The sequence below is a fragment of the Olea europaea genome, unplaced genomic scaffold, assembly GCF_002742605.1.
Source record: "Olea europaea var. sylvestris unplaced genomic scaffold, O_europaea_v1 scaffold41458, whole genome shotgun sequence".
NCBI lineage: Eukaryota > Viridiplantae > Streptophyta > Magnoliopsida > Lamiales > Oleaceae > Olea > Olea europaea.
This window is the reverse complement of record NW_019261206.1, coordinates 1-1026: the sequence shown is the minus strand read 5'-3', so window position 1 is coordinate 1026 and position 1026 is coordinate 1. Positions and strand designations below refer to the sequence as shown.

Below are 1026 nucleotides of genomic sequence, written 5' to 3'. Positions count from 1 at the left end.
CTGCCAATTAAAAAGGCGGTCTAAAATTTCTACAACAAAAGTTCAAAAAGCAAAAGGGTTGATAAAATATGCACTGCAATCGAGAGCTTACCAACGTTGAGAGAGAGACCTCCCTGAGTTGCCCTGAAACTCGAATGAAATCCTCGGCATCCAACGACACCACCCCCTATCTCCACGAAGTTTCTTGGTTGATTGTGAAAAAAAGATTGCCTGACTAGAAGGCAACCCCTGTAAACAAAGAACTCATTTGAGCACACCATTATTACCCAACAAAAATTAAGAGAACGTGCAAGATTTCTACTGTTTAGCAGCATTCTGTCGTAGCATGATATCCAGTACTCTCACAGCTTCTTGAAAATGCTCAGTATCTATTCCTCTCAAGGCATTTGCAATCGCTTGAATTGGAATTTTGGCAGCAAAGTTTATTGCAACCTTGTATGTTTTGGAACGAGAAAATGCACGAGACCTCTTCTTATCACCACCCTCATTTGGGCTACCTTCTCCTCCAAGGCTTCCACTTTCCAGTCTCCTGTAAACAATAATATCTCATCATATTATAATGTAATTTCTTAAGAAGGTTCAAAGTAGTGATAAAAAAACTGAAAACTAAGAATTTCAGAATATGTTAAGGGTTAAAAACAAATATATGGATAAGAAGTTTCAATACCTTTTTGATGACACATCGTCGATGATAACAGTGAACTCAAGTTTTTTTCGTGGTAGAGAACCAATAGTAAATAAACTCTTGTCACCGTCATATGCAAAATATTTACCATTAAAATCAGAAGAAGAATACATCTCGTGGACCTTATCGAGTATTCTTCTTCCTACATTCTTTGCATCAACTTGTGCACCATCCTCGTACATCATGGTTACCTAAGTAAACAAATTATTGAGTAGAGATAAGATAATGTTCCTCTCAGTTTCTAACACAGCGTGTACAAAAACATATGTTTGTGTGAAAATTGCAAAGTTCCCCAACTTTGTATGAGGTGGCATTAAAAGTATGAGCAATGCTACATGTAC

The 1026-nt window shown here is 37.1% G+C and overlaps 1 protein-coding gene across 1 annotated transcript; it reads right to left on the bottom strand.

Moving 5' to 3' along the window:
- Positions 1 to 74: 74 nt before the first annotated feature.
- LOC111387644 (protein argonaute 4-like) lies at positions 75 to 876 on the bottom strand (the record flags this gene model as incomplete). Its single annotated transcript, XM_023012217.1, has 3 exons — positions 75 to 228; positions 302 to 529; positions 668 to 876. Coding segments are annotated over 3 exons (591 nt in total), but the record flags the coding sequence as incomplete, so codon positions are not given.
- Between the last annotated feature and the right edge of the window lie 150 nt (positions 877 to 1026).